Here is a 21,204-nt window from a genome sequence, read left to right on the forward strand (position 1 = left end):
GTTTTAACATAAATGTTTATTTTAAATAAATTAATAAATAAATAAATTAATTAATTAATAAATAAATAAAAGTAAATTTCAAACCTGCAATCCAATGTGGAATTGCAGTAGATAATTGGATAACAATATTTAGGCGTATATATGCATACACGTTATTTAAAAACTACTATAAGTGTTATAAAATCAAGATTACCCCAAGAGAAGCATAATCTCCCCGTTGTTGCAGAACGGCGCATCCCTTCATGCAATAAAGTTAGCCGTTAGCTTGGAGAAAACGTGCACAAAAGAAGTGGTGTTTCAGTGAGTGGTTCTTTCTTTCCTTGGCAAATCGTAAATCTACATTCTGGCTTACATAGTTCACGCCAGGAGAGAGACGCACAAGTTCACTGACTGATCCGTTGATGCAAGGGAAGGAAGGCAGTTCACCCATTAACTCGTTCACGAACGGGAAAGTCCGGATTCGTTCCCTCACTGATCCGTTCTCGCGATGAACTGGAAATGCAAATCACTCACTGACTCGTTCACTCACAGATCCGTTCAGTTGGTAAACGGGAAATGCAATTCACGACTCTTCGTGAACGGGAAGAAGTTACGTCATTTTCTTCTTCGTTTTGTTTTACGGCGAGCTGGCACCAGTTTCAATGCGCATTACTGACACCTACTGGTTGAAGTCATATGAAATGGAAAAAAAACAACAATCACTTTAGGAAGTGATTTGTTCACTGAAAAGAATTGTTGTAATATAGAGAAAAATGTGTGCGTTGCCGTTGTCGACATTACCGTCTGTTTACTTGATTGTTTTTTGTCTGGTGTATTGCTTAGTTGTGTGTGTTATTGAAGTTAAAAAAAATAAAAATAAAATAAACGGACCAGTGTGTGTGGGGGGGGGGGAGTCGATTCGTTGAACGATTCGCTTGAACGAGTCTTTTGAGTGAACTGATTCTAAGGATTCAGTTCACTTAAAAGAACAGGAATGCACATCACTACTGCAAGTGATGTAACGTCTTCATTGCATCCGCCGAGCACGTTTCCCACTCGCATCCAGTTGGGACGCTACAATTGAGCTACTGGGAGACAATTCGGAAACATGTTGAACAGTATAATATTGAACAACTAACTTTCGTTTTTTTGTTTTTTTTTAATGAAAATATGGTTATATTTTAGGATGGTGATTAAACCCTCTGTATTATTGCACTTGGTCCATACCTTTAAAACTGATACCAACTCCATTGTTTTTGTACACAAAATGTTTTTTGTGGAAAAAAACTCGGGAAGTTCAGTCAAATTGACCGAACGACCTGCGTCGGTCCAATTTTCAACGCAACTCAAAGGGCCTATGTAATGCCTCTTGTTTAACCCAAATTATATTAATTTCATTACTGTACTTTAGCGCAGTTTTATTTTGTTATGGGTGGGGGGGGGGGGGCAACACAGTGGTGAGCATATCTGCCTCACAGTTCTGAGATTTGGGGTTCAGAGAGTTTTTTTTTCTTTCATTCGAAGTAGAGTTGCACAGTTCTGCAAAATCTGCATTCTGAAATATAACCACCAGAGGGAGACACCAACCAGATTATTATTTTTTAACTTCAGCGGAGCACCATTGCATGGTGTTTAACAATACGAGATCAAATATGCCATTATAACGGTGTCAAACACATTTTATTTCGTTAGATTCACAATACCGTATGTTTCGGGGAATCCGGATTTAGAAAGTAAAATTCCTTCCACAGTTTGGTTCTAGCTACAGGTGCTTCTGCTCGACCAACAAGTAAGCTGCATCTGTTCGATTTAGTTAACAACTAGATATTAATGCGACAGTGACTGCTCTATATGCAATGGTCTGTGCTTTATATGTTAATGTCATTCAGTTAAACCACGCAATTCACCTGCAGTTTAGAAGTGTGTGCTGTTTTATTATTATTATTATTATATACAATTAGGTCTGTTAGGAGCGTGACTGCTGTTTCTTTAAAGGCCACTCTGTCCGTGGCTTGTTGCCTAGAAGCTTCATTTCCTATTTCCCTTGCAGCCACATGGACCGAGCTCCACCACCACACACAAGCACACGGAGCGCAACTTTGACGGAAGCTCACGCCGAGGACTTTTTCTCCTCCCTCCAGGACGAGACAAGCTCTCGACGGATGTCCTCTGACAAGCCAAGGTAGGGGCTATTGGCACTTGATTTGGCTACACAAGCTAGATGTGATGCCTTCTGGTTCTGATGTGATTACTTTTGGGCATCAACACCATCCACTGCATGGACTGTTGGTAATGCTTTTTCGAGAATGTGGGAGCTGTTCTATTTTGTTTTCACACAAAGCTTCTTTTCATGAAGCTATAATTCCCTTGACTAGTTGACCCAGTTTATATGCATGTGTTTATTAGCTGACTGGACACTGACAGGTAACTGCAGGACAAAAGTGCAGTAGAACTTGAGCAAGTTCTACTTGGGCTGTATAAACAGGATGCTCCTCTGGCGCATACACACATTCAGATGCTTTTGTTGAATGAACAGGCAAACTGTGACTGCATCATGTGGGCGAGTGTGCCGCTGAGGTTTCTGGAGTCTTTTCTGGGAAGATGAGGTCACAGCTAGGGAGACACACCCTGAAGCTCAGACACACTCGCTTACTCATAGCAACTAAAGCCAAGTTTTCTACAGTAGCCATACATACTAGAATGTGTGTTTAGAATGTGCATAACATAAATGCAAAAAGATTTTTACACTCATGTGCCATGGTTTGCTGTTTAACACTTAATTTCACCAATCAAAGTTCTATGAATAAAAACTTCCATTGGGCTTTATTAGGAATAAACAAACGATCGCTGGAATGTAGCTGGAATGAGAAACGTTTCCTCTCAGCGTCCCAAAAAAAGGATGAAAACATGTGACCTCCGAAGCTTTAAACCTCGACGCCCTCCCTTCCACTTCCTGCCCACCTCATTCAAATGCTCAAGTACTGAATTCTCTGTAGACTTCAGACTCTCGACTGGATGGCCAATTGACAGCCACAATCTCTCCCTTTTCTCTCTTTTTCTCCCTCTTTCTTGCGCTCTGTCTCAGGGTTGTACTGTATATTCTAAAACTGCAATATCACCATTCACCACTGGATGGCAATGTTTGGTTGCGCTTGCATTGAGTCTTACACTGTCCTATTACTACGAAGGTCTAATTTATTTTGTGGCTGAGGGTCAACATAGTCCTGCATAATAAATTTTTGACTGAGTTGATTTTTGTAAAAAAAAAAAAATAAAAAAAATAAAAAAGGAAAAGACAACAATTATTGCCCTATATTGGCTAGTGACCTGTTCAGGGTCATCCAAAGACGATTTCGATAGAATAGTTTGAAATTTCAGGATTCAGTTCTGCAGTGACAGCAGAAACTTCCCCCCGCCCTCTTCTATTTGTAGCCTTTTGTCATCTCTTGGTGGATGTCAGTGCCCACATGACCCGTGTTGTGAGTCTGCTGCTGACTGTGCTGTCATGTTTTGTTGATGGCTCTCTCCCATATTGTAACACATACTGACCATGGTGGTCATAGAACAGATAAGGAAAATGTAATTTTTTTGTGTGTTTTATTGATTAAAAAAATGTTTCAATGTCTTTCAGCAGTGGCACTGGACTTATCAGTGGAATATAACTTGATGACAGAGTACTCTGTTATCTGGAGACGCTCATCTACTTTGTCTCGCACGACAACACTGCCCCTTGTCTGGTTGGGGGTGCGTATGTGACGCTATGTGTGGTATGAAAATGACCCTGCTTTTTCTACATGACCTTTGAGCTGCGTTATTCCTCAAAGCTAAGAATTAAGACACCCCAGAGATATTTTGGAGTTGTAAAAACCTGTGCAAGACATAAGCGCATACTGATTTTTAATTATAAAATAGTTTGTGCTCCAGCAGACATGCAAAATTGCCTCAGGAAGTCAGACATTATTACTTAGAGGTGTCAAATGAATCCTTTTGACTTTGTTAGTCAAACTGCACAGCAATAGCTTCCGGGGCTGGGATAAACCATCTCCGGCAACAAAAGATGGTTATTCAACCAGTTCTATCAGCTGATGTCGTCCCGAAGGAATCATCTTACAACATAATTCACTGTAAAGAGTCTGTAGAACAGACACTTATTGTTCCGGAAATGTCTGAAACTGGTCAATCCAGATCCAACCCAAGACACAGGCAGCCATCACCAAACAAGAAAAAAAAAAAAAAATCACTTTTAATCTTGTGAGTCACGTCAAGGCTGTCAGGCAAGTGTGGCCATGGTCCCGCCCATGTTTAACAGTAATATGTTTATTTGCCACACATACGACTGAGATAAGGGAGGAGACTCGGGAAGGCGATTGTTTGAGGGAGGGAGGGAGCAAGTCACCTGTCAAGTGTCAGAGAGTTCTGAGAGCAGCTTTGGGCGGCGTCAAGCAGCATAGAAGCGCACGTCAGTCTCAAGTCAGGAAAAGCGGAGCTTACGTCCATGTTGGTTGGACGACAGCGAGATCAAAATGGGAGGCACGATAAGTCAGAAGAGCACGGCGGGTCCCAGCGGCAAGACTCTCACTAACAGTGCCACGTGAGTCTTTTCGGTCACCTTGACGCTTGTTTCATATGCTGAACCTCATTCGAATGGTCTTACTTTGCATTATCACTTCATTTATTTCAATGAGACCGCAATTCTTCCACTTTACAGACTTAAGTCACATTACTTGTGGCTGTCCTGATATTGATCAGTACTACCTTAGTGTGTGTGTGACCGAGCAGTTTGACTGAGCACATGCAACCATTCGCACACCCTCAGCAAGACTTCAAACAAACACAGACATGAAGCACACCAGCTGACCGCTACGTGTGTGCAAATAACCCGACAATAAATGCAAAACGTTTCATCATATTACTTCTAATAATACACAGTACATTATCACTGTCATGTGTTCATGTGACTTCTGTAGAACTTGTCTCCTAAGTGTTGACTGTGCAACATCTAAGCGTGTCTTCGGTTATCTCCTCTCATTCCAGTATGACCTCAGAACCTCAGTGTGTCAATATTTGCTTCGAGCGCTAAGTGGAAGTTCTGCACTGCAGCTAGTTGGACCCTCACACTGAGTTCTTCTCTTTCACAAAGCAGTATTTCAAAGATGTGTGTCTTCCAAATCCGTCTGCTCTGATTAACTTTGGGTCTCTGGATGAGCCTCGGCGTGAGGGCCGGCAGCTTCAGGCTCCGCTTTGACCCAAGCTTTGGGGGAGGCACACTGTGTTTTGGATGATGGCGCATCTGCCTGGCACGAGTCAGCAAATCTCTCGCGAGCCTTCTCCCAGTTCTTCTGGGATTTGGTTCTGGTCAGAGAGGCGTCGTCCACAGACAGGGCAGTGCACGCTCCCAGTCCTGATTGGGCCTTTCGGATTTTAAGCTGAATCTGAAGGAAGAAGTAGCAGTAGCAGAATATCAATAAACAAATCTTTGGGTATCCAAATCAAACAGAAATGTGAGCCAATCTCTTACCGGATCTTTCATTCCAGTTCCCTCTTTACCCAGCCCTTCTCCTTTCTTCCAGCCCATCTTTTCCAACATCTTCCTTCCTTTATTGACCTCGCTGATCTCCCTTTGAGAGCACAACATTCAAAATAAGTCATGGAGCCACATTTGGCTTTCCCACAAGTTGCAGTTTGTGAATGGAAACTTACACATGAACAGAAGCAGGGGCGTCATCTTGTTGGAAAAGACCCTCGCTGCCCACAGTCTGGCGTCGAGACTCAGCTCGGTCCTTATACTTTGGATTTCTCAGGGCTTTGCCATCTTCGAACTCGTTACTCTGTTAACGGCAAAAGTAGTTGAAATGGTGTACAAAATGAGAATGGTCAAATAGACGTAGCACCATTTTACCTGGAGGCCATATTTGGCCTTCATGGATTTGAGCTCTTTCTGTCTCAGCACTTCTTTATCCTCTTTGGTTAGAGTTGGTCCTATGGGGAAATACAGCGATTCAAACAAATGGATATGATTTGAAAGAGAAAATAAGTTTCTCCAGATAGGAAAAAAGCTCACCTAGCGTCTCCTCTTTCTTGTGCTTGCTGAGGTGAGCCATCACTTGGCCAGGCTCACAGCCATCACACGTATCGGTCCCTGCGTGGATGTGGAAGGACAACACCGTGTCTCCCATCTTCACCTCGTCGCCGTGAGTCAGTGGGAGTGGCTCACACTTGATTTTGGGCTGTGGACAGACGGCAGTGAACAAGTGGTGGTGTCTTTTATTTGCTGAGAAATTCATTAATTCGCTGTTAAGCACCATCTCGTGGCGTCTTGATACCCAAAAACTACAGCAAACTGAAGGGAGGAGCTTCATTTAGTCAGGCGACAGCTTTGTTTAGTAGACAAACTGCTCTACTGCCACCTTGTGGCATCTAAAGGTAGTTGCCAACCTTTGCGTACGGGCGTCTCTTTTCGTTATTTGCTGCAGGGCTTAGTCCCTGTCGTGTTATCTTTAAAGCCCCATAAAAAACTTATGGCTATAAATCGCAGATCTGCACCTGTAAGATTCTGTTGCCATTGATAACCGTTCCGTTCTGACTTCCCTGGTCCACGATCATGTAGCTCTGCAGCTGCTGGTCAAAGTACACCTCAGCATGCAACTAGGAGCAATCAAACAATTGTCAAACATCAATTTCATCATTGTAAATTCTGCTGTCATTCAAAAGGCTGAACCATACCTTGCTGACCCCCATTTCTGGTATCTGAATTGCATGATCCATGTCTTTCTCTCTGCAACAGACAGAAAATTCATATTTTTGTAACAAGGCGCGCATCTCCTTGGGTTTTGCTTTAAGTCTAAGTGATTGTTTCCCTCTTGTTAATGAGACAGAACACACCTGCCAATGGTGGACGCAGAGTCAGCTGTGATGATAAACAACGTTCCAACCTGCAGCACCGGAGATCGGACCACGGTGACTCTCACGCAGGGTGGCCACAGCTCTGAGAAAACAAAAAGAAACAAAGTGATGCATGAGAGTTTAGAAGTTTTTTTTTTTTTTTTAAAATCACCTACTGAAGTGGCACATCAACAACACCACACTAAACTCATCCAGGCAGTGTGGGTCCAAGTGACCTGACCTCACTTATGAGGTCTTCCTGGTTCCTGTCAGTGGACTTAAAGGTGCCTGCCGCAAGTGCCGAAGTAGCTCGTCGCTAGCTCACCTGCCCGACACTGAGTCTCCATCTCGGACTCCGGGCTGTGGTTGCAAGGTGAACTCCGAGAAGGCGATGCAGAAGGCGGAGACTCCCACTGCTCCTTCTCCGACTCAGTGAGCTCCCCTTCCTCAGCCTCGCTGTTCCCCGCCAAGTCGGTGCTCCGAGTTGGGGATCTTCGGTCCTTCTTGTGCGACGACGACTTGGATCGCTTCTTTTTCTTCTTTGATCTTTTCTTCTCATCATGGCTTGAACCACTTTTATGCTTCTTTCTCTTGGAGGAGGAGGACTTGTCTCTCTCCCCCCGCCGTTTGGAGTCTCTCTCGCGCGGCTCGGGACTACGAGATCGTCTTCTTGATTTTCGGGACTCCCGCCTTGATTGATGCTCTTCTTCATCCGACTTGAACTCATCATATGCATACTCCTGCCATAATATATTTAGCAATTAGATTGTCCAATGAGATTCACTGATAGGAAGACTGCTGGCTTTTGGAGATCCTCGCCTTTGAAACCAGATTTTAAACCTAACGTGATATCAATCTTTTTACATTCTTGCCAGGAATCTCAGCAATCGCGTGTTAATATGACACCACTATATTTGGAAGACCCTGCAAATTAATTAACGAGCTAACAAATCGCCACATCCTGTTTTATAAATGCATTTTCAGGTGGTGTGACAAGAAATGCATGACTATAACTTTGATGCTCGTGTTGGTCATTGAAAATATGTACCTCTGTGGCAAGCAGTGTTCCAGTTTGAGAAAATCTTCATATTAGCCAACGAGTTAGTCAGCTCGTGTACCTGGGTCGAAGGAATAGTCTTTTAGTCAGCTAGCCTCGCGTTTTGACACACAGGGAAGACGGCATGATTTAAAGACTGAGACCGAAAGGCAATCCTAAGAATGTAAATGGTCCGTTTGCGATGGTCACTCAAAAGCCAGCAGTCAACTCGTATTTATTGTGCCCAGACGTTAGATCGCTCACTCACCTTATCACTGTACAGTGTGTTTTTCTTCCCACCTCTCTTGAACCATTTGCCTTTCTTTTCATTCATACAATCATCTTGGTCACCAGTCTGCGCAGCAGAAACCTCAACTTTGGAATGAAACTGGTACCGTCCACTTTCTGCGTCGTAATAGTAGTAAAAGCCCGTGCTGGAATCGTAGTAGAGCTGGCTGACCTGAGGCGAGAATCATGCGTAGCCAAATGAGTCGAACCAAAGATGCAACGTGTTAGTGACAGAGGATGGATTTTCCACTGCCATGACTTAAGTTCCAACTATGTCACCAGTGGGTAAAATCATAATTGAGTCAATTGAACCCATGGATCGTAAATTCTAGCATCGAAACATTTTACGAACCGAGTCATAATAGAAGCCAGTGCTGTGGTCATAGTACATGCCAGTTGTCTCGTCGAAGACAAAGCCGGTCTGTGTCATGGCCTCCTCAGCGGTAGCTCTTAGCATGTCGGCAATGGATGCTGCATCACCCGCCTAAGAGAAACATGGGATTGTTTTCTCGGAAAATCTATTTGAGTAATATTAAATGAGCATTCTTGAGGCACATGCACACACCTCTGTTGTGACTCCCACACTGCTATCGGGTTGAGCAGACACATCCGCAGTTGTGTCTGCTGTAGTGTCTGCCGGCTCCACTGTTGCAACCTCTGCCGAGTCACCTCCACCAGTCGCAGCCACCGCTTGAGTGGTCTCCAGACTTTCCTGGGAGTCCGCAGCCACGCTCTTCTGAGCGTAGTCACCGTAGTAGTAGTTATAATAGTCTGGAAAGAAAAAGAACACCAATTGAGACCATTTATTAACCCTTGGGGATTAGCCAATTACTAAGTATAAAGATATAACGATACCTGTTTCAGTCCAAACATATTCTTCGGTCTGAGTTTCAACATGAACTTTCTCTTTGTTTTTTTTCTTCCACTCATGAATCTCTGCACTTAGTTGATCCACCTGCAATTGGATCATTGCAAATATCAATTGTGCGCGTTTGTGATAAAGATAAGAACGAGTTTGGACTCATATGAGGTGTGTTCAAATTTATAAACCGTATAGAATTATAAACATCGGTCTGTGATGTACTGGAAGTTCTATATTCACAAAAACAAACAATTGGGTATGTGTAGTATCTCAGCCAGTGTCAACCAAAACGGATTTTTGTCAGCTTGTGAACGGAATGCAAATTCGAACCTGTTTCCTCAAATCCTCGTTGTAGCTCTCTGTGCTCCTCTGCAGTCTCTCGGAATGGCTCAGTTGCTTCTGCAACTTGGCCAGTTCGGCTTTGCACTCCTTCAGCTCCTCTTTCAACGACTCCACCTGAAGACGCAGCTCGGCTACTTCACACCCGCTGTCTTTCTCTCCTTCTTCGTCCTCCATGCTCCTCTAGAATGGAAAGGATTATATTTGCACCGTGCACGTGGACAACGAAAATAAAGAACGTAGGAGTAGTGGATGTAATAAGCCAGTAGGTAGCACGTATTAATGACGTGGACAACATACAGTGTTTGCATAAGTGCCGTCTCACCGTTTGCGTCGTTTTCGCCTCGCTTTAAACCGTGTCTTTCCAAACCCCACGGCACGTGAGCCAACCTGAAAGTTGAACATAAATATCGTGTAACTAGCCCGCAATCTCAACACACCCGAGTACATGTTTGATTACAATTAGACAGTTACAATGAAAACCGTGAAGATGTGGACAGACAACGCTGTACGCGACCGCCATTAACTACCAGAAAACAAACCACCCACACCGGAAACTATTCTTTTTCGCGGTTGGCGGACATCCGGTTCCCGGCTAAACTGCATGTTACAAAGGCTTTACCGCCATCTGTCGAGCAAAGTCATTATTACTCTTCAGTTTACTGTACGTGTTAGTTACGTAATCGTTCAATCTTGAAAAGCATCTCAAGTTTATTGCGTTTCAAACTTCTATTGGTTTATAAACTACAAACACATGACGCTTTATATATATTTAGGAAGATAACAGTAAATGTTGGAGATTTTTGTGAGCTATTTGTGGCGATGTTACTGTCTTGCCACTAGAGGACACTGTGCTACACCTACTTTTTGAATCCCTGATAAAATATAATTTTCATTAGTTTCCATTCTGTACGTAGCTTGCTAAAAGGAGCTGTTACTGTCATTTTATTAATAAGTCCCTATTTTTTTTTAACTTTCTGGTGAGATACTACCTCATTTGTTCCACACACATACCTTGAATATTGACCAATTCTTTCCTCTTGCTCAGTAGCATCTCTATTTTTTCCCCCCCTAAAATTATCTTACATACGTTGGCTCACTGCCGGTGTATTTCCCGAGATCAGACTGTTTGTGTGTGTCTGCTTTATTTATATTTATTTATTTCACTTAAAACATTGATATGGCTCCACTAATGTGTGGAAAAATATAGGCCGATAACGATGCTTTGTGCATGTTGGATGTGGATTTAGTGTGAAGTCAATCATTATGACAACAATACATCTGCATTGTACGCCTTATCATGAATATGCCTTTTGTTCTTGTTCTGCTTCAAGCACAGTTCAGGTTGTTTCAACTGGGGAAAAAATTGCAATGGAGAGAAAGTCAAATTGGTTGGCTTCGGAGACTATTTCCTCAACAAAACAAAACAAAAACATACGGGTTCCTCCCACAGCATCAGAATTTGAAATCTGAGACTTTTTTGAGTTATGTACAGATCATTGTGCAAGCTCCAGATTTCTTGGCAGATCTCAGCTGGTTGCAGCAGTGCTGGTAACACAGCTTTTAAGGTCTTTTATCAGGAGGCACACGCAGTTTCCTTATGCTACCTCCTCATGTTTATCAATGCCATTTTTAGACAAGACAAACACCGCTAAGGAAGCAAACTCCTCTGTTATGACTACGCCAGTCACAAATGAGGAAATGGCCTAAAAATGAAGTCACAAATTGATCCTAACTTTCCAATTCAAGTGTTTATTTGTTACAAGCCAGCAATAACAAGCTCTAGACAATCTCCTTGAAGCCTCTGCATACCCAGACAGTAAATAAAGACAAACTCCACCCTCTGTGCTCCAAAGTGGAACCTCTAAATGAGCCACGTGTACCTCTTGCTTAGTGATGGAAACTTGTGCGCAGCTGCCATACGTGGCTAAATCTTTCCTGACTATTTAAAACCTTACCTAGTACATGTGGGATCTACTCAGATGATCCACTTGTATTGTTATAACAAAGCTCTAAAACACTGCATTTCAACATGTTGTGACAGGCACAGAAGTGGTGGCCATCAGGAATTTCAGGAGATTCCCGAACAGCCAGTCCATCGGCGGCCACAATTGACGTGCATCAGAGAATGTACAGCCTTTGATACCCTATACTCCCGAAGAACTCCCAGAGGGACATACGTTGATTGGTTGGGTGAACTCATATGCAAGAGCTGATCCACTGCATTTATTGAGGTGATGCTAAACTGGTTGCTCCAGTCTGTCTCCTGACAGCAAAGCCAGTCAACTGTTAAACCACTTGGGGGTTGCAAAAACTGTTTTTAGGTGCAACCCCACATTCCGAAACCGAGTGAGGAACCCCTGCCTCAAAGCTCCTCCTTCTTCTTCTCCTCCCTCACTGTTTGTTTCCAGACTCCCTCCTCCTTCTGCTTCAGAGAGAAACGGCTAACTGAAGGGTTGTACCATTCTCCAACCACAGGGCAACACATGGAGCTCAGTAAAGAACACCTACGTGGACTTGTGCACTGAAAGCTTGCTGCCTCCCCCGCCCGGGTTTAGATTCAATGGAGCAGCCTGCTGTGCAAGCTTGGAGGGGGTTAGCAGGAGTGAGCAGTTAGAGAACCAGCTGATCAGAGAAGCACAGGCACATTCAGGGAGTGGAGGTGAAACGCTTTAGTAGAAATGGTTCCTTCCACCAGTGGGGACCATGCTGAGGAAACAGTCTTTCTAGGGCGATGAGAAGGCAGATGGAAATTTAAAAAGCAAAAGGGATTAGTGCCAAGTGAGCGAATCGCCACCCAGCATTAGGTCGAGAGTGCCACAGGGGAAAGGAGATGTCGTCTTGGTTGTCACCCGTGTCATGGGCCAAGTGGACGTGGACGGCGGTGCGAGGAGCAGAGGAGGGGAGCGAGGAGAAGGAGGAGGAGGATGATGAAGAGAGATCTCAAGGCTGCAGGCAAGTGTTCTTTTGGACACTTGTGGCAGCGAGGGATGTGTATTGACACGTGTGTACACACGTGTGTTTGTGTGTGGGTGCTGTCAGGGAAATTTAGATGAGAATTCCTCAACAACAAACAGTGAAGAGCATTCTCACGTTTGTTGAGGAAGAGAACACGTTTGTTTGATTATCGCTGATACATTTCTGGCATGGCTGTGGTTTGAACACAATGTTTTCTCTGTAGTCGTTTGTGCGACAGAAGTAAGCAGTGTAGACAGAGGTATGAATCCTTCACACAAACACGACGCACGCTTTGGGCGTTGTGGCACTGATATTGTCCGATTTTTTTTTTTTCAACATCCACAATGTGGTGGTGAACATATCAAATCTGGCTCATCTTTAGTAAAAGGTTCATGTTTTGGAAATGAAAGCAAAGTGTTGAATGCGGTGTGACAGGAAGAGAGCAGGTCAGCCAATTTCCTCTTTCTGTCTGTGCTGCATTTACTTCCTGTCACCATAAAGTCAAGTACATTTCTGCAATTAATTTCACAGTCTCACAAACACTAACTTTCTAGGGTGCAATGTTTAGATCCTGATGTGGTACTGCTTTTGTATCATTGAATATTTTACAACTTGGCAACATAAATAATTTTGTGTGGTGAAAATGGTACCAAGTGTTGTAATTAGCCAAAAGGCCTTCATCAGGGGCAAATCTGATAAATGGCGACATTGTTGTGACATCGGAATAGATGAAAGAGCAAATTTGATATAGACATGGATTAGTACAGAATGAACTTTCAGTCTTGAATGGATTGATTCTAACATCATTTGCTTGTTTGTTTCCCCCTCTGGCTACATCAGTTCTGACTCAGACGGTCATTTCGACACACCCGAGGCGGCGACTCCTGTCCGCGGCCCACCGGTCATCCCAGGAGAGCTGGAAAGTGGCAATGCTGACAACAAAACAGGTGAGGGAACGCAACACGCTGGCAGGCGAAGCAAAAAAGTGCTCTTCATGAGTCATTTGCGTGTTGGCAGTATGTTACTGGAAATGTTGGACATCATAGAATAGCATCATTATTTTTCAAACACATGGACTTGAATCAGCTCCACCGCCGTGCACATACATGGTGGATCAAGTTTGATGTAATTGGATCCACGTGCAGCCGAGCTGGGTCAGGAATGTACCTGCCTACCACATTCCAGCTCCCATTAATGATTTACCTTTCACCTGCCTTTATTTTGACTACCAAATGACCCTGTGCTGTAGTTGTTTTTAGTACCTGTTTTTAGTTCAACAGTGTTTAGGTGGGGTTGGCAGACCTGTTGTCACTTTTTAACACGAATTGCCAAGAGGCAGCGTCTGTGACAGAGTGTGGGAATGGTCTTTGCTCTGGAATTCAACAGGTTCAACAAAAGCTTTAGTTCACCCTGTTTTGTGCTGCTCGCTGACAGGGGTCGGGAGGAGGGGATGAGGATTGGGGGTTTCCGTCACACTTGTTTGCCTTTTGATTTTTTTATGTTCAGTGCACGCCTGAGACTGTTTTTAAAGAGGAATCCAGTCAACCAGCATTTCTTCATAGAGTACATTGCAAAGTGAGGAGAGACAATGACAGGAGAGAATTTCCTAATGACTCAACAACCTCATACATCACACGTGTTTGTGTGTGTTTGTATTGAGTAGACAGGAGCTAAAGCATTTCTAAGACGTCTTTGTCATGTCAGGGACTGTATTTGTCTGTGGCCATCTAAAATTACCATTACGGCATCCTAATCGGTCCAAACATGACAATTTTTTATTTATTTTTTTGTACAGTATAACACTAACAATCAAAAACGTTTTTGACAGGGTCAGTTAATGGGTTAATAAATTGGGAATTAAATGAATAATTAGTCATTAAAATAAAAACAAAAAATAATCAATGTGGTTGTAGTTAGCAATGTTTTAGAATTAAATGGAATCACAGGCATAATTGGTTTTAATATTGTACCCCACAATAATAAGTGTATGATTACTAAATCAACCTTACAGACAAAATATTACATGCATATTTATTTACAGAAAGACTGCTGTTGTTGTTTTTGCAAAGTCATAGATTGGAAATCACTGCAATGTGTCCGTCGTTGTGCCTTTGACTGATCGTGACATGGATTTCGATTAGGAATTCAAAAATGATTCTGGCAAGCTAGTGAAGAGAAGTAGAAGAAACCCGGGCAGGCTGTTGTCTCCTAGCAACATAATATTACACATGGCCACCATGACAGGCATACTCAAATATGTCGATGTGCTGTCTTTGGCGTCATCAAAGCGCTCTCTCGCTCGCTCGCTGTTGTTCTGTGCAAGCTATCTCTGGTGTTTTTATTTATTATCGCCCAGTGCGGTTGATTTAAATGTCACAGCCCTCATCTCATAGCAAGACATTACCATAGCAACAGCTGCAAATGGAACAGTCGGTAGCCTAGTGACTTGTTTTCAGAGAACCAATCAGATATCTTGTGCATCTGAGCTCTGATCTGATTGGAGAAACTAAATGTGCAGTCGTAACTATGTTTTGAATATTCTTTTTCAGATGCAGATCAGGAGGAGCATCTGATGGTTACAGCTCCAATCGGGTACCACAATAATTTACTCTTGGACATGGGTCAGGATGAACCAGCCGTACCCATGCAAGACCCCCTGGGAATGAGCAGCAAGCATCTCGAAGCACAACAAGACCGATCAAAACCGCTCGACTATGAACCTGCTCCTGATTCATTCCCAGTCACATCAATTCCAGAAACGGGCACAGCACCACCACCAGAACCCCCACGGGAAGAGACATTGATTCCTGAAGTGTACCAATTTCCAACACCAGAACCCCCCCGAGAAGAGACATTGGTTCCTGAAGTGGTGAGCTGCACAGTTCCATCACCAGAACCACCCCGAGACACAACTCCCACCTTGGTTGATGAACCATATCTGGATCTTGCTCCAGCTTCATCTCCTACTCCCGTGGCAAACCCAATCCAAAGCATTGAAGCTGTTCCAAGCCCTGTTCTGGAGCACTCAAAGGAGAAGCCTCTTGTTGAGTCAGAACCACAGCACAGCGATGTCACGAAAAAATCCGAATCCAGCTCAAAAACTAAACCACGCAAATCGACACCTCCATCCCTGTCAATAAAGCAGACACAGAAGGAGGATGCACAAACCAACGAGGAAGAGGAAATCCCTGTTCCCAAAGCCTCCTACAAATTTGACCCTGACCAGATAGATGACAGTTTCAATCCTTTCACTAGCGGCGGATCCAAAATCCAGAACTCTCCACCACCATGCAGTTCAATAACTTTCCCCAGACCTGAGCCGCTCGGCAGCTCTTTAATTGAAGACAACAGTGCTGCAGCACCGACAGAAGAATCTACATCAGAGGCAAAACCTGTGAGGCTGGAGTTTGGGCCGGACGAGGGGGCGGTTAGCAAACCACCTCCCAAGAAATCGGGATCTAGAAAAACAACCAGCAAACCCAGGAAGCAAGTGAGGCCCAAAGTGGCAGAGATTCCTTCCGAACCGGCACCGGAACCTGCAGTGTCAGAATCGGCTTCTGAGAACGCACCAGAGACGAATGTCCAAATTTCAGACACCACTGTGCCTGTCAACCTGGACGACGTTCCCATTCCAAGTAAAGGATCGTATAACTTTGACCCCAGTCAGTGGGACGACCCCAACTTCAATCCATTCGGGACCAGCAACACTTTGAGCGGTTCTCCCGTCCTCCCCAAAGGCTCTTTCACTTTCGACCCGAACAATTTTGACGATTCCGTGGAGCCTTTCAAGCCCTCCAACACCTTGAGCAACGAGGATTCGTCCAGTTGTTCCAATCAGTCTGAGAAGAAAACCAAGGACCAAAGCAAACAGAAAACAGAGCAACCGGTGGGAAAGAAGAGCATTCGTCAAGTTCCCAAGAAAAGCAAAGAGAGGAGAGCCGAGTAAGTGGTCTTCACCTATGAATGTGGCAGAGTTCAACAGAATCCCAGCAAACCTCCATTTTCAAGTTTAGCCCTACTTTCCTTTTTGAGGCTAAATTGTTGTTGACATCACCTCATGGGAAGGTTGCATAGCAGATAACACTTTGGACACATGCCAAGCACTTAGCGCTGCATAGTGGTCATTGGTGTGATTCCTCAACTTGTTTATATTTAGGCTGTGGGAAGTCTTTGTTGTTAGGAAACGCCGCCTTGAGCTTTTTGCACGCAGCATGTTTTGCCTCTGCTATTTACCATGCTAAGAAAAACACTTTGGCTCATTCACATTTGTTTTTTTCCCTCTACCCTCATGAAAATAACCATCCTTCATCCTTCTGTCTCTCTCTGGTTGCGCAACCCCTAAATCTCCTCTTTTCATCTACTTCTGTCGGCCTCAGGACATCTGAACAAGCCAGGTTTCTCTGTTTTCTGTTGTAAGTACTATCGCTATCGTAGCCGCTTTCTTTTAAGCATGCTTGCGGACAGTTTAAATGATCAACATGATTGGTCAGCGACCATAAAAGGAGCCACTAATTCCCCCATGACTTTTTCAATTTGGCCCATTTCCAAAGCACCTAATGCTTACAAGTATAATTTGTATCTCAAGGAGGTCTACTTTTGAAGATCAGAACTTTCTTGACCTTGTTTGTCTGCACTGTTTTTGTCTCACAGGAATCCCTGTAAAGTTGAGAAACATGACGAGAGCCAATCGCAAACACAGGACTTGTGCAAGCAGGTAATTTGATCATTTGAGAGGGTCTCAGCTCTTTCAACAATATCCATTATTTAGCTCAACCACTGAATATTGTGTTACGGTATAGTAATCGCAACAATCCTGTGCTCAGGAGGAGAACGAGGTGGTCGTTTGCTCACCAGAGATTTCACAACCAGTTCACTACGCCACTGATGAGGAGAAGCTGGCATCCACCGGCATGATGGGACAAACAATGCAAGACGAGCACCAGCGGAAAGAAGAGTCTGAATGTATCGATACATTTGTCAAAAAACAGACAATTGAGGAAACACCTGTATCAGATGGTAACTTTACAGGATTTCTTTTTCTTCCATCCACATGTCACAGCATGACGGAATACTATCTGCCAATACCTTTTCTCATCATTTACTTAGACATGAGGAAGACTGATACAAAAGTGTTACCAAGCCTATATTTTTAAATATATACATATACGTATGTTGTACATTAGTTTATTAATGTTTTAGTCCATTGTTTTTACTTTGTTTGCAACTGTGTTATGTTCCCATTCATAGCTCAGGAGACAGTGGATCATGAAGATGAGAAGGACACATGTATTATGAAGGATGACAAAGTGAGTGAACCGTAGTCATCGTTGAAATATATTTTCATGTTTATCGCCGTTAGAAATACCACAGTGAGATGCGTCACTCATTTTTTTTATAATGGTTGCTCTCTTTCAGTGTCTGTCTAAGACAAACACGCTTGCACGCAGAGGCTTTGAAAAGATTTGAATATGCGAATCGATGCAAATTGAAGTACCATTAGATTGCAAATGTATCACAAAAAAGTCCTGGGGCAGTGAACCGGAATATGAACGTGAACTTGCTGAAGTCACTTGACAGCGCCGCCTCATCTAACTTTGCTGCAAGTTGCGTGGGCTTACTTCCCACTCTGTGATGGTGTGAATGGTTGCGTGTCTCCTTATGTGGCCTGCGATGGATGCTGCTTAAGCCCCCCATACCTCTGATCAACCATGAAGATACATTATAGTCATGCTCATATTTAATGTTTTACAGTGTGAGACTCTAACAACATGCAGCAGTGACGCAGCGGCCCCGTCCCGAGACAAAATTTCCCTGACTGAGATTGACAAGGCTGCAGTGCTGACCCTCATTAGAGAGGAGGTACGTCACTCTCATTGGAGTCAGAATCGATCCACGCATTATCATAATCATACATCTTCATGCCCTTTGTTGCTCGCCGCAGATAATCACAAAAGAGATTGAGGCCGGTGAGTGGAAGACAAAGTACGAGGACAGCAGAGCTGAGGTTTTAGAGATGAGGTACCAAGCACAAATCCACTCAAATTAAAAAGACTTACACTGCTCACGCTGTACTCTTGTGTTGACAGGAAAATTGTTGCAGAGTATGAGAAGACAGTTGCCCAGATGATTGGTGAGTCACTGCCACCTAGCGGTTGTGTTTGTGTTGCCTTCACAAGCATGGCAGGTCCAGAGGTAGTGCCTCACCTCTCTGTGATGTCACTGTTGTCGTCAACCAATCTATATAGTCAACATCATCATCTTTGTTATAGAGGATGAGCGGGAGCAGAAGACGCTGTCCAGCAGTAAGTCGGTCCAACAGCTGACTATGGAGAGGGACCAGGCCCTGGCCGACCTCAGTTCTGTAGAGCGCTCCTTCGCAGACCTCTTCAGGCGCTATGAAAACATGAAGGGGGTCTTGGAGGGCTTCAAGAAGGTCAGTAGAGCTTTGAATGTCACAATATATTGAGTAGCGCACCCTTGCGTCAGCATGCACCCGCTGCTTGTTGTCTCCAGAATGAGGAGGTCCTGAAGAAATGTGCACAGGACTACCTGACACGCATCAAGCAGGAGGAGCAGCGTTACCAAACCCTCAAAGTGCACGCAGAAGAGAAACTGGATCGGTGAGATTTGTGTTTAGTGTTGTCCAGTGGTGGAGCTAGAATGGGATGTGAAATGTGCTTGGACCCTGCAGGTGTCAGAACAGATAATTGACTTGAATTTTGGGTATTTTCCTATTTGTCCAGGATTTATTTCCATATTTCCATCCATCTCTGAAGGGAACATTATAGTCAATGTTCATCAACATTTTCTGAAGATTTTTGGGGGGGGGTTGTAAAAATGAAATTTCACCTCTACAAAGTCAGATGCTCAAATTCAGTCTTCGTGTGTGTTAGATAATCTTTTCTTTTGGCTGTGCAAATTTTTCATTCTTGTACATGTTCTGACAGGGCCAATGAGGAGATAGCGCAGGTGCGTTCCAAGGCCAGCGCGGAGGGGGTGGCACTAAACGCCAGCCTGAGGAAGGAACAAATGAAGGTGGACTCGCTTGAGAGAGCTGTCCTTCAGAAGGTATGGCGCAAAAAAATGTTAAGCACAGCTTGCAATGTCAATGATGCTTTATCTTTATGACCTAGAGGTCAAATATTTACTTTAATTATGAGTTAACTTCAGTATTAGGGTAGGTTAAAATTCCATCGATAAGTTCCTCTCACGCATGAAAATTTTCCTTTCATTTACGTATGTGTACTCAGAGTTATGACCGCTTTGAGAAATTACAAAAAAAGATACAGTATACGTATGTACCACAAGAGGGCAGCATTTCATTTAACGAGCGCTGCAGTATTCCGGTAAAAAGTACGAGTAACATTCTTTCTTTTTGTGTGTGTACACAGAATCAGGAGATTGAGGAGCTCACAAAGATCTGTGATGAACTGATTGCCAAAATGGGAACGGAATAAGAGGTCATGTTCGCTTCTAAGAGAGCACACAAAGCATTGTCGTGCATATCAATATACTTCAAGTATCTGGAGTAAATATTGTACATGGTTGCATACCTCATACTAAAATATTGAACTCAAGCAGTGCTCAAGCACAAAATTGTGTATAATTTGAAAATATGGATGCTTATGGATGTTTTACTTCCAGGTTATAGACTATTGTGGGAAAAAAATGTTTTATCACCATGATGTCATCCAAATATGTAATGAAAGATGTCACGACCTTTCATTGCCTGATTGTAAATACAGTCATGTCAGTCAGTCAGTCAGTGCCTGAGCTGAAGTGGGCTTGTAGAGACTTCATATATAAGGTAGTGACTATTTTTATATGTTGTCTGTTTTATTGACTCAGAGTGTACAGCTTTGCAAAGTAATGACATCATGAGTTTTATTCCACCGACATTTGTGGGATCATTTAGAAGAAGAGCACATGGAAAAAATGAATCATGCAACCTCTTGCTCACAAGTTTGCAAGCATGACCATCATTTTTTGTCACTATCATGTTTTCCAAATACGGTGTGCCTTTATTGTGTCTATTTTGTAAAAAGAGAAAAACACGTGTTACCGTAAGCTCCTCATGCAGTCATTCGTCTCTTGTGGCCAAAGTGCACGTCTCGCACGTCCATCCACTTCCACGTGATTGCACGCAATGTGAATTTGCTGTTCAAACACGTTCCAGCATTGACGGCATTCTCAGGTCTGATTGAACCCGAGGGAAGATGAAGAAGAAGTGATGTGATGGATGGAAGGATGGATGGATGGTCTGCTCCTCCATGGAAGAGTCCTTTCAGCACAATCTATTGCCAAAAATAATGACAAATGACATTCTGTTGCAGTGGATTTTTGAACATAAAAATATTGTACATTTTATACTTGATGAAAAGCCTTGTTATTTGTATATGGAATTAGTACTCCTGTATACTCAAAGGTATATTTTGTGCATTCCTAAATAAAAAGTGTTTGCTGTTTTACTCCACAACTTTACTCCAGCAGATGCTAACTTTAAGCTAACAACATCCGCCAGTGGCTTTTTGTTTGTCATCGTACAGACTACTACACCACCTTTTTTTGCTGACGCAGCCTTGTTCGGCCACTAACATCTGAGGTATTTGAATTTGGAAATGTTACTAAAAGGTAAGGTGGTCACTTACCGGTGATGTGTTGCAGCCTTTACAATTCTGTTGCGATTTGACTTCACAGATAAGATGAGGCCTCTGAACTCTCACATTGATAACATCGTTAGAAACAAACATGCAATTAACTCTGTCTTGGATGCAGGTAAGAGTCTACATTTATATTTGTTGAGTGATAATGTTTTCAGTAATAATGCTCTCCTATTAGCTAAAGAGAGTTACACATGCCA

At 43.3% G+C, this 21,204-nt stretch overlaps 2 protein-coding genes across 6 annotated transcripts; one reads left to right on the plus strand and one right to left on the minus strand.

The window, feature by feature from the left end:
- Positions 1-2,034: 2,034 nt before the first annotated feature.
- On the plus strand, positions 2,035-20,820 carry tacc1 (transforming, acidic coiled-coil containing protein 1). Of its 5 annotated transcripts, XM_037251952.1 has the most exons (15): positions 11,832-12,341; positions 13,185-13,291; positions 14,894-16,158; positions 16,189-16,286; positions 16,721-16,756; positions 16,995-17,058; positions 17,168-17,360; positions 17,592-17,650; positions 18,096-18,203; positions 18,286-18,362; positions 18,431-18,474; positions 18,614-18,777; positions 18,858-18,964; positions 19,292-19,412; positions 19,736-20,820. In XM_037251952.1, the coding sequence occupies exons 1-15, from the start codon at positions 12,220-12,222 to the stop codon at positions 19,799-19,801; spliced, it is 2,631 nt and encodes an 876-aa protein (XP_037107847.1). In that variant the 5' UTR covers positions 11,832-12,219; the 3' UTR covers positions 19,802-20,820. The 5 variants fall into 5 exon arrangements, with proteins under 5 accessions (XP_037107851.1, XP_037107849.1, XP_037107847.1 ...); XM_037251956.1 differs by lacking the exon at positions 11,832-12,341 and adding an exon at positions 2,035-2,161 and having other exon boundaries at positions 14,894-16,286; XM_037251954.1 differs by lacking the exon at positions 11,832-12,341 and adding an exon at positions 4,201-4,570 and having other exon boundaries at positions 14,894-16,286.
- Positions 3,860-9,947, minus strand: aggf1 (angiogenic factor with G patch and FHA domains 1). Its single transcript, XM_037251958.1, has 15 exons — positions 9,712-9,947; positions 9,378-9,569; positions 9,041-9,140; positions 8,751-8,956; positions 8,538-8,669; positions 8,166-8,357; positions 7,187-7,601; positions 6,862-6,964; positions 6,703-6,754; positions 6,523-6,624; positions 6,041-6,206; positions 5,879-5,958; positions 5,680-5,807; positions 5,498-5,597; positions 3,860-5,411 (listed from the first exon to the last, which is right to left on the minus strand). Exons 2-15 carry the CDS (start codon positions 9,561-9,563, stop codon positions 5,163-5,165), a joined length of 2,211 nt encoding a protein of 736 aa, XP_037107853.1. The 5' UTR covers positions 9,564-9,569; positions 9,712-9,947; the 3' UTR covers positions 3,860-5,162.
- Positions 20,821-21,204: the final 384 nt, after the last annotated feature.

Source organism: Syngnathus acus, chromosome 5 (genome assembly GCF_901709675.1).
Source record: "Syngnathus acus chromosome 5, fSynAcu1.2, whole genome shotgun sequence".
NCBI lineage: Eukaryota > Metazoa > Chordata > Actinopteri > Syngnathiformes > Syngnathidae > Syngnathus > Syngnathus acus.